At 39.2% G+C, this 24,723-nt stretch overlaps 1 protein-coding gene across 3 annotated transcripts in view; it reads left to right on the top strand.

The window, feature by feature from the left end:
• TC2N (tandem C2 domains, nuclear) overlaps positions 1 to 24,723 on the top strand; it is a 42,642-nt gene that overhangs the window by 10,373 nt on the left and 7,546 nt on the right. For 2 of the 3 annotated variants that reach the window (XM_072428098.1, XM_072428097.1), the window contains 10 exons: positions 5,378 to 5,496; positions 11,669 to 11,890; positions 13,243 to 13,413; positions 14,299 to 14,378; positions 16,046 to 16,121; positions 16,772 to 16,872; positions 17,893 to 18,009; positions 20,372 to 20,563; positions 22,400 to 22,514; positions 24,216 to 24,415. In XM_072428098.1, coding sequence (XP_072284199.1) covers positions 5,436 to 5,496; positions 11,669 to 11,890; positions 13,243 to 13,413; positions 14,299 to 14,378; positions 16,046 to 16,121; positions 16,772 to 16,872; positions 17,893 to 18,009; positions 20,372 to 20,563; positions 22,400 to 22,514; positions 24,216 to 24,415 — 1,335 coding nt within the window. In that variant the 5' untranslated portion in view covers positions 5,378 to 5,435. Of the gene's footprint in view, positions 1 to 5,144; positions 5,497 to 11,668; positions 11,891 to 13,242; positions 13,414 to 14,298; positions 14,379 to 16,045; positions 16,122 to 16,771; positions 16,873 to 17,892; positions 18,010 to 20,371; positions 20,564 to 22,399; positions 22,515 to 24,215; positions 24,416 to 24,723 lie in introns of those variants that run through there. The other variant, XM_072428099.1, reaches the window with a different exon arrangement.

Raw genomic sequence — 24,723 nt, 5'->3', positions numbered from 1 at the left:
GATGCCTGCAGTTATTATTCAGCTTTAATGAACATTGTTTTATATCTGATGCAAACCAATCAGAAATATGACAATGCACAATCTGTGAACTGCTGCAGAACTATTCGTCTATGGGCGAGATCTGCGTCCGGCTGACTCTGCTCATCTGGTCTCAGCTTGAGGGCAATGTCCGACACTTGGTATGGGGTCGGTGGTGCTGCATTCTGTAAACATATGAATAAGCTGCTTTGGAGACATTGCAAGGATATTCCATTAGGGCTCATTCACCCCACTGCATATGTGATCGTGTGTTCTAAATAAACATATGCTGCTGTGCACATTTTGCAGCAGAGATAAAAGAAACACGCCTTTTTTGAACCGTTTGGTTGTATGCTATGCTACGCTACATGTGTGGCGGCATATTGCATTAGTCTTAGCATACCAGACTGATATCTTTTTTTACTTTTACATCATTGGTCAGAACTGTACTCATAAGTGTGCTTGCTTTGGGCAACGCATAACAACCCTGTTGATGTAAACAGACGCTTATTGTTTGTGGTGAAGCCCATGGACTTGAAATGACCATCATGAAGACAAAAGGGAGTCAGTTTTTACATATTGGTCTGAAGTTTTAGAAATCTGGTAAGGATGGACATATGAGAGCTGCCAATGCAGACTTGCTTTTAGCAGGTACAATTGGAGCTGCCAGATTTACAATAGCTTTTATATGCAGTAAGTCTCCAGATTGGTATTTACCATGAGAACGTATTTGTTCCTTACTTCACTGGCTGCAGGCCTGTTCCTAATCAGTCATATGTGAGGTGGAACTCTTGTGCAGCCGAGGTTTAGGATGACAGAGTTGGAGTTTTCCCTTTAAAACAAATGTCAGCTGTTATACTTCTATCTTGATACCGGCCTTTTACCTTGCTGAAGGTTTGTATTTACCTGGAGAATATCTCCCCGGATTATGTTTTGGACCTGCTGATTGCCAGTTATATAACCAGGTCCGTTTCTTGTTAAGAACAGGTTATCGCAGCCTCTTATCTCAGGGTTTTATTTTGGAATTCTTGCTGATTTAAGTGGAGAGAGTTTTTCCATGAGGGGTTTAGCATTGCCGGTGATAAGGCTGTATATCTTGGCAGGTATTATATTTAAGTATTAAGCAGCCATATGTGAGCGTCGTTGTATTTTCCCTGACTGATATGTTCCATATTGCATCAGAAAGACTTCATACCCTTAAAGGAAACCCATCAGGATGGAAATATGGTATCAGCCATTGCTGACTTTACTTTAAGGTCCATTTTCTAGAATAAGTCACTAGTAAAATCGGAGGTCTTCCAGCAGTTGGCTTTCCATTCCATGTACTGCTTGTGTCTTTAGGTGCAGGGAGCCATGTTGGTAGAGGCAGGGCTTTGCTTCCCCATGTAAAAGCCTCCAGCAAGGACATCACAAAACCTCATTATTAATCTTGAGAGCGGCAGAAGTACCTTAGGTACATTATATTTCTGTCACTGGAAATAAAGGTTTCCAGTGATGGGAAAACCAACAAGTGCTGAACCCAGCAGCACCATTCTGTTCTAAGGAGAAGGGAGCAAGAGACACCCCTCTATACTCTTCACCATTGGAAAGTACAACGGTCATTCCTGTTCAGACATTTATTGATCCACCTGGACAGATCAGTGAATAACGTTGGGGTAAAACTTTGTTATTAAATCCAGAATCATACGGTTTAAACACAATCAACATTTCTAGATGTTTTTATAACATTACAAATCCTCACTTTTTTTTTTTTAATGTAGTCCCACAATTATCCACATTAATAAAACCCGATTAGTAAAAGCACCCTGGTCAATGTTTTAGTTTGTCCAAACCCCTGTAGCTGTCACTTTTGCTGTAAATTGTTTCAAAACTAGGAAAATATTTTTTCTTGGCTTAGTTTACACCTAAACAATATCTTTATTTTAGGGTTTGAAGGATTTAGAAACACTTTAAATTTTGTTTGGCAGCATTGTTTAAACAAACTTTGGTCTGAACATACTAAGTCATTTAATTCTATTTATTCCCCCCATGTTATTATAGGCTCAGTAAATGATTACACAGCTGGGAGCTTTACTATGCCCATTTTGTCCTGATTCATTTGTACTATTGATGTCTGGATAAACAATTGTGCAGGCAGTCAGATGAGCCTTTTAGACAGGTCCTCTTCTCTGTGTGCACAGAAACCTCTGCCACCGTCCCTCCGCAGCAGCTGTGACCTCTCGTTACACCCTTTCCTATAGCGAATGGAAAAAATCCATGTTTTTTTCGGAAACAAAACAGGAAAGAAGAGACAAAAAGGAAATAAACAGAACAAGTGTGAACAAATACTAAAAGAGTGAAAAACAGCAAAGTGTTGCAATGTATAAGATGTAATCTGTTCCCAGATTTCATGATTCAGCCGCTCGACGCAGATATTTTGGCAAAGGTGTTTCAGCATTATCATGGCCACTAATATATGATGGTGGGAAGGATTAGTGAAACGATTGGGGTGTGAGGTGACAGATCTGGGTTGGGTTTTAAGGTCAAGCATTCGTTTCTTTTTAAGGGTAAAGGGACTGTAAATTTCACATATCTGGAAAGAGCACTGTGTACAAAAAACAATTGCTTTTAAATCTTTTAGCTTTTGTTTTATGTTTATATTAGCTATATCTATAGTCTTAATGTACAGTCTCTACCGAAGGCTGCATATTTCTCAGGGTAGGTTTCCATATGGCTATTATTATTAACTAGTATTTATATAGCGCCGACATATAACACAGTACTGTACAAAGTCCATAGTCATGTGACTAGTTGTCACTCAAAGGAACTCGCAATCTAATGTCCCTGCCATAGTCATATGTCATCATTAATACAGTCTAAGTTCAATTTGGGGGGAGCCAATTATTATAAGGGCATGTTTTTGGAATGTGGGAGGAAAACCAGAGTACCCAAAGGAAACCCACACAAACAAAGGGAGAACCTGCAAACTCCATGCAGATAGTGTCCTGGTCGAGATTCAAACCTGGGACCCAGCGCTGCAAAGGCCAGAGTGCTAACCACTGAGCCACTGTGCCATCCTGGTGATAACAGTGGACCATGCCTGCTCGTTTTGTGTAGAAATTGCCACTTGTAGACCCCATACGAAGTCCATGGGACTGAATGGCAAGGCAGGAGCGCAGTTGGGGGACGAAGACAGGGTGTTGTCCCTTATTACAGGAACTACCTGAATGGGGACCTTCATGGCAAGATCACTAAGGATTCTGCAGATTTATCAATAATAAAAAGGACTTTTTAAATAACATTAATATGTCACAACTTATATAAGATTCCAGTGGTTGGGTTTGCAATTACTTTAGCTTTGGGCTGAAGTTCAAAACTTCAATAAGTACCAATGTGGCACCCAGACACCAGTGCATGGAATATCCATGTGGACAACTCTGTGTGTCTTCTAGGTAACAAGCAATAGGGATGAGCGAGGATGCCTCTGGCATTCTTGCAGAAATTTCTTTGAACTACTGATGGTTCTGTGAAATTTCGGTGAACCCAATTCACAAAACCATCGAAAGAGGAGGATTCACAGGATTCCCTGGGAGTCCTCCTGTTTGCGACCCCCGGGGCACTAGAGGTTATTTAACCGCTATTGCCCCGGGATCGCAGTGGATTTTCAGAGCTTCAATCATTCTTGCAGCTCTGGGAATCCTGTTTGCGATCCCCGGCACTAGAGGTTAAATGGGGACAAGTATCCCCATTTAAAAACTCTGATGCTCCCTGACTGGCTGAGGAAAGCTTTCCTCAGCCAATCAGAGATCACTAGAGGTTTTGAATGGGGAAACTTGTAACCCACTTAAACTCTAGCCGGGGATCGCACACTGAGCTGATCAATGAATGCAGCCGGCGTTGCATTCATTGATCAGCGCAGCCCATGATCCTGAAGGCAACATGTACTAGGTAACAGACAGCTTTTTATTCCCCGCCTTTGTAATGAATACTTCAAGAACCCATATAAACATAATAGTACAACATTGTAGCAATAATACAGTAAGTAGGGTTGAAGTTTTGCTGTCCTGCTTTAAAATATCATTTATCTGCATTTGGTTTTAAAGAATGGATTTGTGTGTTTACACTTTGGTGGATCTGGAAAGTTTCCTGCCATAGTGATGGACAGGAATGTAGAGAAGTACTTCCTCTCTGAGGTTTAGTGGTTTGCCACATGAGCCGGTGGTTAGAAAGTTTACTTAACTGCATTATCCTCAGTCACTGCACAGATACAAATAGGACCAGGTGTCTCTCTTAAAGTGATCTTTTAGTCTTTTAATACTTTGTAAAACAAGATATAGTTTGGGAGCGGGTTGCAAAAAAAGCTGAAAGCAGAGTTAAAATGAAATGCAAGCCGTAAAAGTGCTCAAATCTGACCTGGAATCCTCCTCTAGTCACTACACAGCAGAGCTGGATGGAGAGAGAGAGAGAGAAGAAGCACAACTGATTTATTAAAGCTCTCCAAGACCAGAGACGATCATGGAAGAACCTGGGCGATCCATCAAACCTGGAATTGATCTGGTCCAGGACTGAAAACATTGGCCAGCTAATTGCAAATTTTTTTTAAGAAATCAATTCCATGTTTTCAGAATCACCCAGGTGCTTCTATAATAGTCTATCTTCTCCAGTCTTGTACAGCTTTAATAAATGCTTGTCTTTTTACAAATAAATGTAAATCAGGCCCAATGAGCTAATCAGTTCATGTGATGACAAGGAATCATGTGATGCTGGAAGAAAAAAAAAGGGAGATGGGTTCATCACTGTGCTGCTTCTCCTTCACTGTCCAATCATAGACTGGGGGAGGGTCCATGACAGCCTTAGCTCAGGAAAAGTGGGTTGAATGCGTCTATCATTGAACCTGGAAACCTAGGGACACCTAGTGATAGGAATGATATACTGCACAGGATACCTCTGGACTGGAAATAAAAGTTAATATTGCAGCAAAAATGTTTTTTATTGTATAATTTTAGGAATGTTTTATTTTTTTTTTTTTTTGCTATAAGAGGCAAAGTTAACTTGGCTTCTCCACCTGTTCTTATGGGAAGTCCTTTTTCCTTCCCATTTGATTCCAGTCCAGTGTTGCAATAGCTAAATCTTCCAGTCTGATGAAATCCTTCTCTCCGATAAGACAGGCATTTGCATTATCTCATGATTCATAGCTCAATTCTTCTATCCTTATTTTTTGTTTCCTTATCTTTTATAACACCGGAGCCAAATGTCCTCTGGCTCATTTGCATAGCCCCGCCTCTCCACTTTGCACCTGTTATTGTTGAAATATTGAATTTTTAACTTTTTTGTTATTTAAATTGCCTGATGCTTTAAAAGGTTTCTCTTTGATTATTAGGACCGATTTACAGGGCATCCAGCCTCTGATCTGACGAACATAGCCAGCTACGCCTAGGATGGCGGCAGAATTTATAAAAAGTTGCTGCAAAGGGTGTTTTCAAAGCGAACAGAAGAAAGGTGAGTGTGACAGATGATTACTAAGCCTTATTAATGATGGACTTTTAATATCTCCTGCTTTCTTGGCCACAGGTGCTGCAATGTTCCTATTTGTTATAATGTAACTTATTAGTAATGTGATGTTACTTATTATAAAACGATTTCTCGCTTCCTTGTAAAATAATCACACACCAGCCTGTGCTGGTAGAAATATGCAATGGGCCTGATTTAATAAAGCTCTCCAAGGCAGGAGAGGATACATTTTCATCAATAAAGCTGGGTGATCCAGCAAACTTGGAATGAATTTCCTTTGCTAGCAAATGTTTTCAACCCTGTACCAGATCCATTCCAGGTTTGCTAGATCACCCAGCTTCACTGGTGAAAGTGCATCCTCTCTAGCCTTGTGGAGTTTTCATAAATCAGCCCATTGTATCAATGTGGATCTGTGCTGCAAGCATTAGTGGCCTGGTTTTATTATTTTGCATGTCTAGGGTCAGTAACGGAAGGCAGCAAAGTGATTTAAAGTGGCCCTGTCACCACAAAGTCATTTACCAATAAAGCCAATCTTGTAATAGAAGAGATCAGGTATTAAATTTACCTTTTCAGATGGCCCCTGTCCTAAAGAAGCATATTGTTCTCCAGCTGCTAAAGGGACTGAACTGGTCACCAAGCACAATGGTTACATGCTAGTGGGGTAAACTGGGTGAAAGGGTCTTTAGGAAAGGGGACAGCAATGGCAGCCACCTGCTTATCTCTGCACAGGCTTGCTAGTAAAACATTAATTCACTGCCACCTATTCTGTAGGGTGAAGTTTCTACATTGTAATTATTAAAATTTAAAGCGTACAACATATCACCATGGATCTTTCACTTACAAATGTGAGGGTGCATTATTGCATATATGTTAACGCAACACGCGGTCATGCATTAAGGCAGTACATTCATTTTTTTAGAGCATCCTAATGCACTAAAAATGCTCCGCACTGTTCGCATCTGTGCGTTGCGGTGTTCTGAAATGCATACAAATGAATGGCACTGCAATACAACGCCGTCATCCACTGTAGTTATTTATGAGTTACAATGTTTGCATGGGAGCTTTACTGCTTGCAGGAGGGGTGAACTCTTGGGTGAATGTTCAAGTACAGCAAATTACACATTATTACATAGTTAGGTTGAAAAAAGTACAACTACTAGAAAAATAAACACACCCCAGATAAAAAACCCTATGGACAGTTGATCCAGAGGAAGGCAAAAAAAATCCTGGGTAAAAAAAAAAATGGGGTGAAAAAAAATCTTCCTGATTCCATGAGCCAATTGGATGTTCCCTGGATCCTAGATCAGCAGTCCCTGTTACATTAAGCTTTAATCCCCAGGTATATTCTGTGCTTCTAGAAATCATCCAGCTTTTCTATAGAACTTGCTGAAACTACTTCCTGAGGGAGCCAATTCCACATTTTCACAGACCTTACAGTGAAGAATCCCTTCCTTATGCGGAGCTTAAACTTCTTTTCCTCCAGATGCAGAGTGCCCCCTTATTATGGCACAGTTATCTGCTAGTGTGCCCTCCCCTGGTAATACAAGGTTCCCCTTACTATCCATGGCCGATGAGATCCCTGCCAGTCATTTAGATGTGATGTTATCGGGGTGAACAATGCACATGTGTACTGGAGTTCTGGCACATGACGCCATTCTCAGGGTCGTACAAATTCTAGAAACAAGACATGAGCTTGCGCTGCACATTGTGCCACAGGCAGTGTGCACAAATAAATGTTTTTTATAGAGTTGTAAAAAACATTCTAGGAATAAAAGAGAGAATTTATGACAGAAGAGACTCTGCATGTCTGCCTAGGCTAACAATTCTACCTCCTAGCAATTTTTTGCTGTAAATGAGCCCTGAGGGAAGTAGGTTGATTGCCATTGCTGACCTCCAGGGTACTAGTTGCTTGGCTGCCATGTTGATTTTTTGGGTTTCGACATAAGGTATGTTGAGTGAACAATCCTGAACAAATATGCAGATCAGCAGACTTGACTTTACTTTGACTGCACGCTTGTTCTATGTCAATGAGTCAGCAATGACTGAAACAATGGACAGCCAGGTGCTAGCATTTTCTGAAGGAGGTTACCATTGATAACCTTAATATGCCTTACAAAACAGTTTTTTCCTAATTTCCCAATCTGTAACTTTACACAGTACATGACCCTTAGTGATATCTAAATTAAAAAATGTTTACCTTTATTGTCTGCACAATATGCAATCATTTACAGCCTAATTATACAAAAGGATACCTAATATGTTGTATATCCCCCTATGTCAGGGGTGTCAAACTCTGGCCTGCGTACTTTCTTTTGGTCCCCAAAGGAATCCCAAATATGTATTGCAGCTGACCCGCTGCTGCATTGAAATAGCGGCGCTACTACAATTTCGGCCATAACTTGCGTCAATAGACCAGCGGCCTCTCTGCCTATGCGTGGCCCCGCATTGGACTTTTATAGACACAGGGAATTGTAGTAGCGGTGCTTATTCAGTTGCAAATTTAGCCAGCGACTTTGTTGAAGCTTTTAATTTTGGCCCACTGCGTAATTGAGTTTGACACCCCGGCCCTATGTAATCTGTCTTGCAATCCCCAAAGTCCCTCAGGACATAATCCGTATTCAAAAAGCATATGGGTTCCCTAGAGGGAGGGTTTCAGAGAAACAAAAAAAGTAGGGTTGTATATGGCATTTAAATGAACATGTGTTATTTCAAACATATGTTGAACAGATATTTTATTCATACAATATATATACAATAAATACATATGGTACAGGAAATGTATCAGTTGTAGTAAGGATTACCCCTTCAGCACTTAGGGATTTAGATCCTAATAACTTTCGTGTTATAGTCCAATAAACCCTGACAAGATGGTGTATAAGAATACCTGACGCGTTTCGACCATCCTGGCTTCTTCAAAGAAGAATGAAAGTCAGAGTGGCTGCAAGTGTTGGATCAAAAGTTTTAGTGACAAGGTGAGGATTCTCTGAAATTTATCTTGTAGGATGTAATGAAGACTATGGCAAGTAAGCTTCCATTAGGACTAAATCAAAATGGTTGCGTCACATACGTGTTGAGCATTTGAATTCTTCAGGCAGGTGGGGTCTGATCTTGTTGCAGCCTTACTCTGCATTACTCCTAAAAATACCTGGAGTAAAGTACACTTCTAAGAATCATCACCTTGTCACCAAAACTTTTAATCCAACACTTGCAGCCACTTTATACCTCTGAAGTAACCCGGATAGGCGAAACGCGTCAGAAGGATACATCATCTTCTCACAGTTTAATTGACTATAACCTGATAACCCTTTAAGTTATTGGTATCTGATCCCCTAAGTGCTGAAGAGGTAATACTTACTACAACTAGTACATTTTCTGTACCATATGTATTCATTGTATTTGCAATCCCTATTTAATGTATAGCGCTGCGTAATATGTTGGCGCTATATAAATCCTGTTTAATAATCATAATAATTGTATATATATTGTATGAATAAATTATCTGTTTAACATAAGTTTAAAACAAAACATGTTCATCTAAATGCCATTTACAACTCATAAGCTTTTTGAACATTTACAGGGTAATCTAGACAAGAGGTTGGATGAATAGATGTCCAAGGGGCCAAACTACAACTAAGGGTATAACTAAAGCTCCCTGTGACCCCCATCTGCATCAGCCCGCATGACCACAGTGTTATCCTAAACATTGGCATTATTGTATCCTAAAAAAAGTGGTTTCAGGCAAGATTACAGTGCTGCATTTTATTTTAGGGGCTGGGGTATCTAGTATGCCAATATTCCTGCAATAATCCAAGGGTAGAGAATTAGTGATAACAGCTGTGCATCTGTCCTTCACCCCACAATGTACTTGCAGGCAGTTGGTGTCTGAGGAGGTCTTAGCACTACAGGTAATACAGAGGGTCCCCCCTTCATTGTAACTTTTGCAATATTTTATCCTTATCAATCTCAGATTGGGGGGTTTTAAAGTGCTACCTTGGCCAGGGTTCCATTCTGCTTTCATATGACTGTGTAATATCCCTTAATTTTCTGTCCTAGTGATACATTATGACAACATGCCACCAAAACAGAAAGTGAACAAAAAACCCTTCCAAAAAAAGAAATAAAAAAAAAGAAAGAAAAGAATCTAAAACCTTTCCAGCTTTATTCAGACGTTAAGAAAAAAGTTTTAGCTGGAGGCTCATAGCCAAATATTTCTGCAAGTCAAACAGTTTACATATATGGAAATGTGTCTTTTGTAAAAGAACTACATTATTTATGGTCTGTCTATGGTATTTGAACTGATGAAAGTGTAATGCCACGCGAGTTAAGAGAAAAAGGATCATTTATTTTTATCTGAGAAATTTGGAAAGAGTTCTCTTGTCTCCTATTTGTCAATTGGCATCAGGTGCTTGAATTTAACTGGCTGCTTTCCCCGAGCCGATGGAATTTTATCTCAGTCTCTCTGCCAGCTGAGGACTTATTAAAATGTCATTAGTGACACTGTAGATGTGACACCGGTAACGTCACCTTTTGCTGTACAAATGTGGCTTACAGGGAGAGTCCAGGTTTGCACAGATATTTACTAAAGGAGTACATAGAGTACACACATATTATCACCTTGCTGAACCGCCTAACAGTGTCTCATCTGTCCTGCACTAAGATTTGCTGCTGTCATCGGTCTTTCTGCTATAATTTAACTTTTTAAAGTCTCCTATTTAAAAATCTTTGTGTCCGTATTATGAATAAACTAACAATAATAATAAACTACTGCAGCTTGTGGATGGAAACGGACTTTAGAAATTGCATAGTAGAAGCAGTAACATATATCAGCTATATCGACTAGCCGTATGTAAAGTAGCACTGGTAGGCTCATTTACATTCCTTAGAAATTTGGAACTCTGTAGGTGTACAGTTAAAAAAAAATGTTGATAAAATTAATAAAAATATTACTATAATAATTATTAGTTATTCCATACTCAGGTAGCATGATGGTTTCAGAAAAGCAAGAAAGCTAGGGTGTGCACAGGTAATGGTGCCTGGGTTGGTTGGAACTGGAGTTTAACTATATGGCAAGTTTTCATTTCATCTGATCTCCGGAAAGACCAGAAACCCAACTACGCACACCGACATGTTTTTCCTTCTTGGAAAATATGACTTGTCATGGTCATATTTGATTGACCCTCCCACCTTCTGAATACAGAGATTAGGGAATGGGATGTAATGCAGTGTAAAAGCACGTCTGAAACAGATATTCTGCCCACAACTGATTCTATCCCACTGTTTGTACTCCATGGACTTCCTCACTCATAACCTCATTACACTCACGGCTCCAAAACGTTTCTAGAGCTGCTCCGACTCTCTAGAATGGTCTTGCTCATCCTCTTCAGCTTGTTCCTACTTTCTGCTCCTTTAAAAGAGCCCTCAAAACCCAACATTTCAACCTCAACTACCCATCTTCTTCTGTCTCTTAAACCCTCACTATTCACTCACCATTCCATATCCCCCTTCTCTTAGATTGTAAGCTCTTCTGGGCAGGGTCCTCCTTTTTTCCTGGGTCATTGTTTGTATCGGTCTATCACTTGCAACTCCTATTTCATGTACAGCGCAGTACAGTGTAATATGTTGGTGCTTTAGAAATACAGTTTAATGATAATCTTATAACTTGTTAGAATTTGATTTCAGGATTGTGTTTAGTTGGGCTATAAAGCAACGTTAAAGTTACGCTTTACACATTTGTGATCAGGGCAGGGCTTTATTGCAGGAAGGGATTGGAGATGTCCCTCCTACAATAGGCATACCCACCTGCTTGATCCGAGCAGAGCATGTGCACCTCATTGTTGGTTGCAAGGATATCCGGCACATCTCTGCTTCCCCGGCACATCTCTGCTTCCCCTGCGGTTGTCGGGACTAAATGAACTCCTGAGCACTTGTGCAGGAATTACCCCCATCAAGATGGTTGAAGATCACAAGGAAGAGAAGGAAGAAAATAGTTGCTCCACGATGAAATGTGGGCATGGTTTAATTCTACTTTAAGAATCCCCTTTAATATACAGTATGTGTGTATTTTAAGTCTTTTATAATAACCCAACTCTAACTGATGATAGATATATATATATATATCTATCATTTCCTAAAAATTTTCCGTTCTTTCCTGCCTTGCCAGATTCAGAATGTGCAGAGGCTGCCAGAAAAAGTTCACACATTGTTGATCTCCCTCCGATGTCATCTGTATCAATAAAACGACAAGTTGGCTGTACGGAGGATTATCTGCTCTCCAAGCTACCCGCAGATGGAAGAGACGTTCCATTTGTCGTTCCAACGTTCACACCATCGTATGTTCAGCCAAGAAACCTGACCAGCCCCACCCACATGGAAGGCTTGAAAGGCAAGTTTTGTGTTCTGTGTAATTTAAAAGGATAAATTCTTCAACAAACAATTGTCCATCTCTGAGCACAGGTGATTGGTGTCAGAACTCGGAGCGCCAGGTCTGTGATTCTGATGCTGGCTCCAACCTTTCGCCGTTATTATTATTATTATTATTAATAAACAGGATTTATATCGCGCCAACATATTACGCAGCGCCATCACAACCCAATTACAATTGGACTGGGCAGCAAAGGGAGCAAAGGCTTTACGATAGCCACATTTAGATTGACCAAACCTTAATATAACATTAGCACTAAGCTGGATCCGGTATAGAAAAGATCAGATAGTTGCAAAGTCTACAGACAAAAGCCACAGTTTAAAACCTAAATGGGTTTTATCGCTTTTGCAAGTTTACCACTCTGCTCACAATCACTGGCTTGCTTATCATGTAAATGTTTTATCTTAGCAAAGGAATTTTCTGACCTACAGATAGCGGCTGGAAGCAAATCCACCTATGCATTGCCAATGCAAATGAAAGCATAAAAATAGGAAAAAAGACAAGGCGTGTAAAATGTGAATGTCACAATTATTACATACGGTTGGAAACAATAACACCCAATTTGTTTAAAATACATAAAAAAAATAAATTGAAATGTTTTATTGCTGTAGTGAGGGATGATGAAATTTGAATTCCTGATTTTTATTAGTGTCCTGATACAAACTTTCCCTATACTCTTGTTACCTGGGACACAACAGGAAGTGGATATCTCTGCAAAGAAAGGGAAAACCCCTATTGGTCTCCATTGAAAGATTTCCTCTTTCATTTTGCTCCACTACAGTAGATGTTTAGTATTTTTATCACATTCTTTCCTGCTTACTACTGGCAATGGGGGGGGGGATGAATATCCCCAGCAGGGTCACAAATTGCAGTGTTCTCCCCGGTCCCTTTTAGCAGGGCGCACCACCCAGCACTTAGTGGCCACCTGTCCTGTGTGTTTTTGGGTGGTTACTGAAAAGTTGGGTCACATCACAAGAAACGACCACACGACTACAATGTCTTACCACCTGGCTTAAAAACATTTCTGTGGAGAATACAGAGATTGTAATAAACACCTGATAGGGGTCCTAATGCTTTTCTACTTGAAATATACTTGCTACCCATGAAATATTTTGTCTCATCATTATGCACCAGACACCTGAGTCATTTTTATGGAATAATGCCTATAAAAACAATATAAGATGGACAGGACAATAGGTTTGTCATCTGTTCTATGACAGATTTTTGTATGCTTTTATCTCATTCCAATCCTCTGCACTGTCAGTGGTAAGTACACACCTTGTATTGTGACGTCTTTATCTTCGGTCACTCAGGATCTGCAAGGGCCACATTCACAGACAGGAAGAGTGAATTGTCTGCCGTGTATCACTATGGAGCGAACTATGACGCAGTGTACAACCCGGGCTATGTCCTGCAGCACATTTCACCCGATCTGAACAGGCGGGGAACGCTAAGTCCAGATGCAGCAAGAATGTATGGCTCAGGTAATTCATGAAGATGCTTTTCAAATGAACCAAAGCCCCCATTGAACAATTTAGCAATAAGAAAATAGGAATGCTGCTGTGAAATGCTCTACATATAGGACCCTACATCACATTAGCCCTGGGTCCCTTTTTATTTAAAGCTGCCCCTGCCTATGTTTATTCCATGCATATTGTTCACATTTAAAAAGTTAGGATTGACTTCTGTTATCCAATAATGTGAAAAGCAAATTCATATTTTCATCTGCACACAACTGAATAATTACATATGCACCCTTGTTGATTGCCCTTTTTTATCTCCTTAATCAATTAGCCCCTGAATCTCCGCTAAAATTAGTTTCAAGCATTGACTTGGTACAGTAATAGTCCTCACTTTAAAGGACACTTTATTGTGAATACAGATAATAGGAATCTTACTTTACAGCTGGATTATAACTTCCTCCATCCTGTTTCTCTGATACATTGTCCACACAGCAATCTACAGCAAATAATGACTTATGACTTTCCTCTGATGATTGGGACATTAATCATGACAGTGTTTGAACAGCTCACAAGGAACTATGAATGCCGCTACACATTCACACAGACTAGATGAATGATAAGACATGGGTAGGATGTAATAAGGATTTTGAGTGTTTAGAGAAAGGTATCACGGTGTAATAGACAAGCAGGATAAAAAAATTCTACATGTTGTTCAAGGTCTGTTGCCAAAATCTTATATTTACACCTAGTAGTGGGAGCTAAATGCATTTTGCAGAAAGGTTAAGGAAGTGAAACAATATAGCATTATCATTCACTCACAGATTACAGTTTCATCTGACAGTCTTTTCCTTGCAATGAATAACTCAATGCTGTAACTAAATCCTTTAATCTTTGGGTTTGTTTCAGTCTGTGACTTGAGGAACATCAAAACAAGCGATTCTGCCGGACTCAGCACTTCTCTGTATGATCTGAGCAGCCTTATTCAGGTACTGGAAAGTATACCAAACTATGCATGGCGTGTAATAATTGGGTGGAATGTAATAACTGGATATGTGAAGTCAGGTTGCCAATACAAATCACTATCAGGTTCTGTGATATGCGAAGATCCAACGTTGATCATTTTAGCTTTTGTACCTGTAGAACTCCAAAATACCCAAAGCAATTTGTATATTTCCATTATGAGCTGGTTGATATGGAAATACCTATGTGATATACAAAGCTATACTTTTAGGGGGGAAACCGGGCTTTTTTGTAATTTGTATTGCAAATTATATTTTATTGTCCATGGAAGTTATACACAAAAAGACAAAAATAAAACATGATGCAAAAAATGCACGGTGATGTCATACGCAGATCAAAGATTATACAGTTGATCTACATTTGAATACATTTATAAATACAATGAAATATTATTTATTTATTGTATGTACTGCTACCAGGGTATGGGGTTTACATGAACATCTACTTCTTGCACTGAAATGTTTCTGCCTATTGCTAGGGGATTGGCATGCCTTGCCATCTGCAAATGCAGAAATGTAGAAAGAAAACAGAAGTTCCAGCAGCAATTAGCAGCTAAATGCGTGTGCTTTGTATGCTTAACGGTGGGAAGGGAGAAGTACTTTGGAGTCCTTCTGGAGGGAGAGAGTTTGGGGTGGTCCCCCATGTATTATAATACAGTACAAAGAACAGGCAGAGCCAGGGCACACAGTGTGCAAAATTGCAGGCAGTAAAAAGTGTTGTCACCCACATTATTCTATTCAGCCGAGGGTATTCAGTAGGGTTGGGGGGGAGGGGATATGCCACAACTCTTCACTCTCTTCACTCCTACTCATGACTTCCTCACTCATAACCCACCTTCTGAATACAAAGATTAGGGAATGTGATGTAATGCAGTGTAAAAGCACGTCTGAAACAGATATTCTGCCCACAACTGATTCTATCCCACTGTTTGTATTCTATGGACTTCCTCACTCATAACCTCATCACACACGCAGCTCTAAGACTTTTCTAGAGCTGCCCCGACTCTCTGGAAAAGTCTTTCTTGTCCTATTCAGCTTGCTCCAACTTTCTGCCCATTTACCTACCCTTCTTCTTCGGTCTCCAAAACCCTCAAAACTCACTCACCATTCCATATCCTCCTTCTCTTAGATTGTAAGCACTTCTGGGCAGGGTCCTACCTTCTTATTGTGTCATTGTTTGCATCGATCTATCATTTGCAACCCCTATTTCATTTTATGCCACTGTTCATATTCTATTGACTTCCTCACTCATAACCTCATCACATGCATGGATCCAAAACTTTTCTAGAGCTGCCCCCACTCTCTGGAATGGTCTTCCTCTTCCTATTCGGCTTGCTCCTACTTTCTTCTCATTTAAAAGAGTACTTAAAACCCAGCGCTTCAACCTCACCTACCCCTCTTCTTCTGTCTCTTAAACACTTTCTACTCACTCATCAATCCATATCATCCCTCCTCTTTGTAAGCTCTTCTCGACAGAGTCCTTCCCTCTTCCTTTGTCATTGTTTGTATCTGTCTGTTAGTTGCAACTCCTATTTAATGTACAGCGCTGTGTAACATGTTGGCGCTATATAAACATGGTTAATTACTATTATTAATAATAACCTCCCATTAATTGAGAATATGTTATTTTTCAGAGATACGATTCTGTCTCCAGCATCCGAAGCAGCAATTCTTCCAGGAAAGATTCACAAGGGAGCAACCGCAGCCTTGGTAAGACTAGTAATCAACTTGATTTGCAGAATTTGGCCTATTTCTAAAGAAATAAATACGCTAGGAATCCATACTGAAATTTACAGACTCCACATACTTTAAATTAATCTCCCTACAAACAAATTTTTTCATCCCATAGTCTAACACAATGTGCATGCTTCCAGTTAATCAACAGATTGATTGCATAATAAGACACATCTGAACAATGTATTGTTACCTTTATGCATTAAAGAAAAAAAAATATATTAATATATATTGAACTAAATCGAACAATACAATGAAAAAGCAGGTTTTGCTGCAATATACATCTTCAATATCAAGGCATCCTGTGCAGGATTTTCCTACACTAGATGTTCCTAGTCTTCTAGGTTAAATGATGGCCAGCAGTATTGAACCCACAAATTCAAAAGCAGTATTGAAGCAGCACAAATAAAGATTATTTTAATCACCCTCTCCTCCTATTAGCATGTTCTTTGTCAGCACATGTACTGATTTGCCCCTTGTGCTGTGCATCTCTCTTTCTGAACTCTGTACAGAAGATTGCAAGAGGTTGATACCAGGTCAGGTAATGACACTGCATATATATAGGCTTTATTATTTACTGATTAATATTGAGTGTAATCTATATTACAGCATTTTTCTTTCTGCAGATACAATAACATTGTCTGATAACGAGCGGGAATTTGGAAGACTGAATTTCAAGCTGCGATACGTCACTGCCGTGGAACAAATCTGGATCACCGTGATACAAGTAAGAATGCAGCGCCCCGGGCATTTATAGTTGTGCAAAGTTTGCAGACAAACTCTGAACATTTTTTGGAACTGTGCTGTATGTAACTACCTGCAATATTTCTTTGCACTAAATCCCCATCATGTTTTAGGATTAAAGCTAGAAATTTCCACCGGAGGTTTCAGGAACTGGGATTAGATGTGTTTAAGCAGCACGCAGAGTTTAGACGTGTTAAAAATTAGGGAATAGCAAGCTTGGAACAATGTGGTCACAATAATGAATTTAGGAGTTCTACAATTTGGGATGTTTGTCATTGGCCATCATGCACTGATATATATGAAGACATGAACAATATTGGAAAAAGGAAAGGAGTTTCAGGACAGTGATCACTATATTGTGCATATCTGAAAGTTATGCTGCTGTCGTAAAGGTCGGCATTTCTGAGTGTGTTTGATGCCTGTGACCCCATGCCAGGTGCTGTGGTTCCATGCCAGGCACGGTGGTCCTGTTTGCAGACTAAATCTAGGAATGTAGGGGTTTGAAGATGGAACCAAAGCTTGTGGCATGGGACGCCAGCATCTAAAGCTTCCGGAAGTGTTAAGTGTTGCAAAACCTTACGGAAGTGTCAGTGGTGGAATAGTGCATGGATAAACCAAATGGGCTGCCAGAAATGCTAGAATAAAACTATTCTATTCCAGTTCTTTTTATTTAAACATAATAGGGTCCAAATAAAATTTTCAATGTGTTTTTTTTGTTTGTTTATAGTACTTATATTGAGAGTACAAACTCCTAAAGTATCCATTTTGACCTTTGTTAAAATTTTTTATATTTCAACTTGGTGCCATAGTTGCTTGTATTTTTTGCTCAATTTGAAGATGTTAGACATGTTGTAACTTTTTACTACTGGGAAAATTTGTACTGTGTTCTGGTGACAGGTTCTCTCCCTCAGGGACTGCATATGTCCAATTGTGTGATATTTGCGATGAAATGTATGGTTCCTTTAGAAGAATAAACCAGACCTTCTTTCTGCTTCTTAAATAGCTGAAAGACCTGTACTGGCCAGCAAGCTGCGGGGATTCTCCGAACGTCTTCATTAAAGGCACCATTACCCTCCCCAAAGCCGTCCACTTCAAGTCCTCTGCAAAGGAAGCCGCTCTGGTGAGTGCACTGTTAAGGGCGTTATTAGGAACCGGCCACGTGTAAGGATTTTCTTGCTGATGACATGCTGGATAATTGCTTTTGCAATTAACAGTATTTAACTGTGATCACCCAGGTCAAATTGTCATGGTTAGTTTGGTTTTAGGAGGTAAACAAAGCGGATTACCCCATTCCAGAAGAGCACTATGTTTACAACAATAAATATTGGGCTATAAACCAATGGAGGATTCAATATTTGTACCTGCCTGCAGGAGCTGAAGGAAACTTTATGAACTCATGCATGGTGGAATATGAAACTTGTGTTACTCTATGTTAGTGTTTGTTAATGTATTTGTTGCCTGTTAGCCTGCGTGTGGGGAGATGGGGCCCAAAGTTTGCTGTAGCACCAGAAATAAATTTTTCATTCTTTCATTTGGTGTTGGGTGCTTGGAAATATTTGGTCTATCTAAATTTTACTGCACACTAAATTTTTAGGTATGCACCTGATTAGCATCCTTGGTTCAAAAGACAACTAATTACATGTGCTGATTTGCATGGTTGGTAAAATAGTTACAGATGTAAAGTGACCCCAAACTAAACCAATGTCTCCCTTGTTCTTTATCCTGGCAATGAGGAAAGGCTTTCTCACTTGCTAGATAAGAGCTAAATCTGATGAATTGGCTGGAAAAGGCCCAGCTACCAAAATGACAGCTTGGAACCTTCTGGTGGGTTTTTATAATAGGACAAGACCACAAGAATCCTGCAGCTGCATGATCAAGTGGCCCATATGCCAAATCTCTGAATACTTGGCAGACTTTGGAGGACACCTAATAGTGTATTAAGCAGGCAATGCAGCTTTGCAAAGCTTTCAATGCCAATGAGAGGCCTGTGAACTGGATAATTGTTTCTTTGTATTATGGACTTTGCTTGAACCATACTTTCTGCTCCCATAGTGTGTTGCAACCGTTCTCTGGAGAGTGCAGAGGAGTAATCAACATCACCTACTGTAGAGTAAATTCTAAATTACCATTAGAAATGGTAAAAACCTTGTTGCAACAAGTATTACTTATAAGACCATGTCGTACAGTAACATGCTAGTTTCTAATGACGTCAGGACGCCAACTCCATTAGTGACACTTGTGAGGCACACAGCAGGCAATGAGAATGACGTAGTGATCACACTCCATCACAAACTTATTTGGAATTTCTTGTGACTTCTCCAGGAACAAAATATTTTTACCTCCACTCCAAGCTTAACGGTGACAAACTGATGTGACGTAAAAGCTGACCTTTAGGCTCTCAAACTCAAGATGCCCATTTAGCAGATCAGTTGCTTTGCAAAATGTAAATACCAAGTTTAGAAATCTATCTAGTCATGCGACCAATGTCAAAGTAATTACATTCTGCTTTTACTATCAATAGTTTAAGCGTTATGCAGTTACAACAGAATTCTTAGCAATATGTAGGTATTGTGGAAGAGCACTTGTGGATTTTAATAACTTCTTTTTGTTCAGTTTTATGAGCAGTGGGTTGTGTTTTTGTCCTTTATACAAGGCATCATTATCTTATAGCTTCAGTCCCCAGATATTAAATTATTGTACTTTATGGAGAATCTACTGGAGAAAAGGAAGTGGATGTTGACACCACAATCTGGCTTTGTAATCAACGTCTTGTTGGTCAGAAGCAGAACTGCAAAAAGCAGCTTAGGACACTAAAATATACCCGGATATATAAACACACCATTACTCAAGGCTAAACTGGAATTAAAAAAGCAACCAGGTTACATTTGTTCAGTAGAGCAATACATTCTTTTGTTGAAGCGTCAGTCCAGGCATTACCCACATTTTCTCACAGGCATTTTTGTACCTTGTTCCTGTAGCAAAACCAGCTATCTCCCATGATGCAGTCCTTGCATGGGCAGCGGTTAGGTCAGTGCCTATTGATGTAGACAACCCCTCTTTTTTTCCCAGAACTATATGTGCCAAGAGCAATTTCCCTACATACAGTATGTGGCCAGGCTTTTGAGAGTTAAGGTAGCAGCCTTGTTTTTATTCACATAGACGGAAACAGGGATGGAAATAAACAGAGTTCTGTAAACCAGCAAGCAGAGCTACGAAAAAAGCTTAGCATACCAGTGCAGAAAGGGCAATGTGCCGATATCCCGGAGAGAAATTAGGAGTAAAGGGACACAATGAAAATAGAAGGTATTGCTAAAGTTTTTTTTATCATTGGGTAGAATGAAACGAAACAGGAAAAAAAAGTTCAAGATAGCCCACTTTTTGGAAAATGTATCACCAGGTATCTTGCCTGCTGCCCAACAACATCATTCATCTATCTTCTTCTATTTCTTCTTTGCATTAACTCACCTCATCTTTCATTGCAGGACATGGATTTCATGGAGACGTTTGTGTTTGCTATTAAGTTACAGACCCTGAAGAAAGTGAGACTGGTATTTAAGGTCCTCAGTCTAACACCAAGAAAGAGAACAATCAGCAAATGTTCGATATCACTGCGGGACCTATACGAGGTAGAAACGGACCACTGGTTGGATCTTGTTCCGTCTTCCAAAGTGTCGGTGAGCAAAATTTAAAACAGTGTAAAATGTAGGCCTGGGACACCTTATCTCCAATCACTTTTATATAACATTGGTGTGATTGCTGCAAGTTCTAATGTGATGTAAAGCCTTGGGAAAGATCGTATGGTCTATGACTGATGTGATCAATTTATATCATTAGAAACTGTACATAAACTATTGTTTTTAGACAAAAATGATCTGATAGGGTAAGTTTAATTCCCTGGTAACCTATCCTTGTCTTTTGCCCATGCAGCCCAGACAAGGATGGCATTATGGTCCTTCCATGTAGAGTTCAAGGAACACAGATCAGGCAAATTAATAATAAAAGATGTTCTTGCAATGGGCTGGAATTTTTGCAAGATTTGCATTGAACATGAATCCATCTGGAAGGGCAATGACGTTACACCCAATGATACCAAAAAAATGGGTTAAAAGTAAATTTAGGGGCTCATTGATAAGAATGCATTACCGCAATATAGCATCTGCACTGATGCACAACATTGCCATTATTCCTAATGACACCCAAAGGAACCTTAATAATGTACCACACTGATACCGCTTTAGGAATTTTGAATACACGCTTCAATGTGTCAGCTTTTCCTATAAAAGTCAGACAAATACATTTGTAAAACATATGCCGGCCTACCACCATCTGTGATGGGATCCGTGTTTATCCTTTCAAGCGTAAGATACCTATAACAAAATAACACTCAACCTTTCCTGTGTGACGTCAGTACAAGACATACGATATTACAGAAGAGAAATCTTTGAAGTGTCACGGTTCTATGTACACAGTTTTATTCTCAGGGTAGATGTGAAGTCCAGACGTGGCAGGTGTTTGCACAACTGCACAATTTTGCGTGTTTTATGGCACTACAGAGAACACAAAGTTTTGTGCTGGAATTTTACAATAACATAACTCCAAAACTAATGGATTTATAATTATTTGCTCTGTGAATTATTCTGTATGTCTGACCTTTTACAGACACTTGCCTTATCTCCAGCACTAAGTAAATGTAAACACAGAGCAGCTTAGTCAATACGGGCGGCTTATAACTCCTAAAACATAGCGTATGTTCATTAAGTACACATATTGTAAAAATTTGTATTATATAAAAAAAAAAAAAAAAAACATTCGTCTGCAACAACAGTATTGATATTCAGGAACCCACCGAATTCTGGAGATATATATTATATATAACACAAAAAGTGTTCTATATAATATTACTACCTTGTGTACAAAATAAATATAGGAAACTCAAATAAAAATATATAGGAGGCTAAAATGTATTCTTTGATTAGAATTACTTTTCATACTTCATGTACTGCACCCAAGTGTGTTTCATTTCATTTTGTATCATTTTTTATGTAATTAGAATGTTGATCATGGCGATATCTTCTCAGGACTTGCCATGACCGTTTCTCAAAGAGATGTACAAATACGTATGTTATTGATAATTGTAGTGATTGATGTTTTTGTATTTGTAGTGAAGAATGTGTTTAAGAAAGATTTGTATCTGAAAGAAGAAACTAAAATGTATATATAGATATAAAGCAGGGAATGTGATAGTTCCTTATTTCCCTGCGTAGAAGTGGTGCACTTTGTCAATATATTGTATTAGGTGACTGGGTAAAGATGAGAAGGAAGCTTGTTTGCATATTATTGGCTATTTTGTTGTAAAAGGTGCTCAAGCTAGCTGGAAACATGTGATGGGGGCTGAACTTTCTAACCAAAGCTGCATTATTTGTATTATTGTTAGTATATCATGCACATCGAGATCAGCCATAATAATGAAAATCGTCATATTTATTGACTCCTATTTTTCCTCTCCATAGTCTTGCCAAGCGGAGCTCCAGATCGGGACATGTTTCCAGGCAATAAACAACCGCATCCAGCTCCAAATTCTGAAAGCCCAGAACCTGCCCAGCTCACTCACTCCGCTGTCTATAAGTACGTATGTTTTACACACTCTTTGTATCTTCCCATCTCATCTGCCATCTGCTAAAAGCAAAGTGGATGGAATTACTTATAACCACTTCTGATGTTTGGATGAATGAAGAACTGAATTCCCATGGGTTCTGGATACACAGGAATAGTCACATATTGGGATGGCATTTCTTTTCCTAAATCAGGTGCTGCACCACCCTGAACCACTTGGATGCTTATGAAACCATTACGTTTAATACAATGGATCAGCGGCTTCATTTAGAAAACTTTGTCAGGTGAAAAAAAAAACTACAATGTGCCATCTGTTACAGCCTGTTTGAATCCAACCATAAAGGGCAGCTTTGGCCAATATATGGACATTCAAATATTTACACATTCCTAAAAAGCATTAAATAGGCTTTACGCCCTCCCTGATTATGCAGCAACAGACAATTTATTTGTAAAGTTACAGCAGAATCTTTTTACTTTGTTTTTAGTAGCACAATTTATTTCCTTTTATCAGCAGTGACTGCCAGGCTTCTAATATCTAAAATACATTGAGGAGCAATTGTACCACAGTTCCTGCTGCTACAGAGTCTTGTGAGCTTATATTAAAATGTATTTGCTAATGAGTATGTAACCCCACAATATATTTTCAGCTTGCTTGGCATCATGCCTTACTGTTGAAAATTCATGTCTGAAAAACCTGCCAGTAGCATCACTTCACGTTGCAGGGTAACAATGCCAAGATAACAATTTGCAATTAGTAGCAACAGTTTCAGCTTGGCTAATGCACTTTTTCACAGAGACCGTTGGGTTGGCGGTCATATCAGGCAGACAGCCCAATAGGCAAACAAAGGTGTATAACATGACAGGCCGACAACACTGCTACTAAATGGAATGAAATATTGCAGAGTTTTCACGCTAGAAGTTCTGTTATTGGCACAATTTTCATTTAGGAAGGTTTTGATACAAAAAATTATGTATACTGAGAGTTTGTCTAAGCTGGTATTACTGTCCTGGTTCTAAAAAGGCCACTTACATGATCAGTGTTCTGATCTTCTGCCTTTAATATCTTCTGAATCACTGATGCAGAATGAGGTGCAGCTCAGGTGTTCAGCTAAATGCGGCACAACTTATACTGCAGTTAGCTGAATGATGGTTTCAGGTGAGAGAGTGAAAATATTAAAACTAAAAGATCGATTGGGGAAATTAGCATTCAGAGTTCAGCAATGGTGGCTTTCATCGTCTCAGGTTAGGTCGACTTTAGGAAAACTTTATGCAGTGAGGCCAAACTGTAAGATAGATTTTGGAAAAACACTTACAGGAATATGTAAACACTTGAATGACCATAACCTGGCCAAATGTTCACTTTAGTTTATTTTCAAGAAGTACATATTGACTCACCTTATCAGAAGTTTGTTCCTTCTATATTTGTTGGGATGTTTTTTATGATTATATTTCTTGACAGTAATTACTAGCCTGAACAAGAAACTTTTGCCCAGGGATAAAAGTTTTAGGGTCAATGCACCAATGAATGCCGGAGCTTTATAGGGGAAAACTGTGGTTGGTTTAGCTCTTGCAGGGAATGTCAGCTAGAGTATTGCATGAACTTTAAGGCATTGGTGTAGTTTGTCCCTTAGCAAAAAAATGGAAATGCATTTGTAAAAAACAGTTCTAAGAAAATAAATAATAGCCTCCTTACTTTGTTTGCCATTCTTTCAGGTTTCTATGTCAAAGCTGAAATGTTCAGTACGGAGGGGCTCCTGTATAAGAAGAAAACGCGATTAATAAAGCCATCAAATGGACAGGTGAACTGGGGGGAGACCATGCTGTTCCCACTGACACAAAAAGAGGAAGGAATTAATTTTCTGATCAAACTGTACAGCCGGAGTTCCGTCAGAAGGAAACATTTCATTGGTCAGGTAATGGCAAAATTATTAGCAGATTGCATGTGGAGAGAGAAAATTGTGTGCATAAAGCTGAAGTCTTTCCAGGATTTTTTTTCTTCATTAGTGCCCCTGCATACAGAAAATGACTATACATCTGCAAAGTAAAGGAAACTTTACATTTCTAATCTTTTTCCTAAAATGCTGGTTTGCTAACTAATAAAAGAGTCCCTGACTCTGAAGAAGAATAAAGTTTAGAAAAGTCTGAGAAAAAGAAGTCATTGCTACAGATGGTCAACAAGATTTAGAAACTTTGATGCGCATGCAAATTACTCTTGCTTTAA

Source organism: Pyxicephalus adspersus, chromosome 12 (genome assembly GCF_032062135.1).
Source record: "Pyxicephalus adspersus chromosome 12, UCB_Pads_2.0, whole genome shotgun sequence".
Taxonomy (NCBI): domain Eukaryota; kingdom Metazoa; phylum Chordata; class Amphibia; order Anura; family Pyxicephalidae; genus Pyxicephalus; species Pyxicephalus adspersus.
Note: the sequence above shows the minus strand (reverse complement) of the source record. Positions and strands in the feature narration are given on the sequence as shown.